The sequence below is a fragment of the Triticum dicoccoides genome, chromosome 6A, assembly GCF_002162155.2.
Source record: "Triticum dicoccoides isolate Atlit2015 ecotype Zavitan chromosome 6A, WEW_v2.0, whole genome shotgun sequence".
Taxonomy (NCBI): domain Eukaryota; kingdom Viridiplantae; phylum Streptophyta; class Magnoliopsida; order Poales; family Poaceae; genus Triticum; species Triticum dicoccoides.
In genome coordinates, this window is record NC_041390.1 from 564,202,066 (window position 1) to 564,204,283 (window position 2,218).

Below are 2,218 nucleotides of genomic sequence, written 5' to 3' on the forward strand. Positions count from 1 at the left end.
CCATGCGGTGAACCAGTGAAGGTTGCATCCGAGGGAGGGAGGAAGGATGGCAGTGACCCGTTTCTCTGCACCACCAACATCCAGCTGACCGTGATACAATGCAACCAGCACACGAGCTGCCACGTCGAAGCCCCGTCCGTTGATCTGAAGCAAAGATTAGTGTATCATTTCAGACTGTCACAGCACGAAAGACGCAGCCTGTGCACCCGATCGGCAACGTGATCCAGCGACTGTAAACCGGATCGCTTGTGTCCCCTGCCCGCGCGCGCAGCCGTTTTGTCTGCTGATCAAACTGCCCGGGAAGGCAAAACCAGCTCTTGTGTCTCGCCCATCTCCGGCTGTTTGTGGCCAAGCCATTGACCTACGGATTATTGTTTACGCTCTAGCCTCACCCTCAACAGCTCAGCGGGGCTAGAGTTTTCAAGACTCGGCAACCTTTGCTACGAGCGGCGGACAGCTGTGTGTCCCTCGAGATCTGCATGCATGCCTGTGACCGACGGAAGCATCCCGGAACTTGTTACCACAGCCCGGTGCCGGTGGTGCCATGGCCAAGCCTCTCTATAAATAAGCGGTTTACCGTTCACTTAGCTCACATCTCAGCATCGATCACACATTCATCGACCTCTTTCCCATCTGTCAGTCTCTATAGTCAGCTTGAGCTAGCCACACTCTGTTCTTCGACCACAGCCACAAGTCCTCTGAGATGGCATTCGTTTGTGCCAAGGCAGTGCTGCTCGCAGCGGTGATGCTTGCGAGCGCGGCACAGCTTTGCATGGGCGCGAGGCGCCGCATGGAGCTGTACCGGCCGGACCCGGCCGACATGCTCTCCTACCACAATGGCGCCGTGCTCCACGGCGACATCGCGGTGTCCGTCCTTTGGTACGGCAGCTTCAAGCCGGCGCAGAAGGCGGTGATCCTCGACTTCCTCCTCTCGCTCACCGCCGAGCCTCAGGCCGCCTCGCCGTCGGTCGCGCAGTGGTGGAGCACCATCGACCAGCAGTACCTCTCCCCCGCGAGCGCGAAGTCCAACGGCGCGGGCGAGAAGACTCGTGTCCTGCTCGCGGACCAGCTCTCCGACGGCGCGTGCTCCATGGGCAAGTCACTGACCCTTGAGCAGATCACCGCCCTGGCCGCGACGGCTAGCCCCAAGAAAGGCGGCGTCGCGGTGGTCTTCACGGCGCAGGACGTGGCAGTGGAGGGCTTCGGCATGGGCCGGTGCAGCCTGCACGGCTCCGACGCCAGCTCCGGCACGACCCACATCTGGGTCGGCAACCCGGAGACGCAGTGCCCCGGCGCGTGCGCGTGGCCCTTCCACCAGCCCGCCTACGGCCCCCAGGACGCGCCCCTAATGGCGCCCAACGGCGACGTCGGCGCGGACGCCATGGTCATGAACCTTGCGAGCATGCTCGCCGGCGCGGCGACCAACCCGTTCGGCGACGGGTATTACCAGGGCAGCAGCGACGCCCCGCTGGAGGCCGCCACCGCCTGCCCAGGAGTCTTCGGCAACGGCGCGTACCCTGGATACGCCGGCGACCTCAAAGTGGACCAGGCCACCGGGGCGAGCTACAATTGCAATGGCGCGCATGGCAGGAAGTACTTGCTTCCTGCGCTCTACGACCCTTCCAAGTCCGCCTGTGGCACTTTGGTCTAGTACAAACTGCATTCCAGCATTATTTTTGTAGTTCGTCTGTTCAGAAGGTAGTGTATATATGTCAGAACTGAAGCTATGTAGTAATTCTTTCATCGATCAGATCCTCATGTGTCGGCAATAATGTTGATCAACGAAATGAAATCGGACTATTCTCAATTGTTGCAACGTCCATTTATTTCTGAATCTTTAATGATTTTTTTAGCAAAGATGTTTTTAAATTATGTGGAAGAGCTTTTGTAACATGAGGCTCATTTGATATTTTTAGGTCTTCGATGCATGACTTCAGTATAGACTTTCACTTATAACTACAACGGTTGGGCGCTCTTTGCTGCGTCGTTGATGTAGTTGGATAAAAATACCCACTCTGTTTCAAAATACAAGGTGTATTACTTTTTTGGAAATTGAAGCTTTTAAGTTTGATCAAATTTGTAGGTAAATACATCCAAATCCACAATAACAAATTGATATAATTAGATTCATCATGAAATGAATGTCCATAACATTTTGTTTAATATTGTGGATGTTGATTTTTTTGGCTCTAAACTTGGTCAAAGTTAAAGGAATTTA

The 2,218-nt window shown here is 55.0% G+C and overlaps 1 protein-coding gene across 1 annotated transcript; it reads left to right on the forward strand.

Moving 5' to 3' along the window:
- Window positions 1–505: 505 nt before the first annotated feature.
- On the forward strand, window positions 506–1,808 carry LOC119317949 (protein PHOSPHATE-INDUCED 1-like). Its single transcript, XM_037592456.1, has one exon. It carries the CDS (start codon window positions 704–706, stop codon window positions 1,649–1,651), a length of 948 nt encoding a protein of 315 aa, XP_037448353.1. The 5' UTR covers window positions 506–703; the 3' UTR covers window positions 1,652–1,808.
- Window positions 1,809–2,218: the final 410 nt, after the last annotated feature.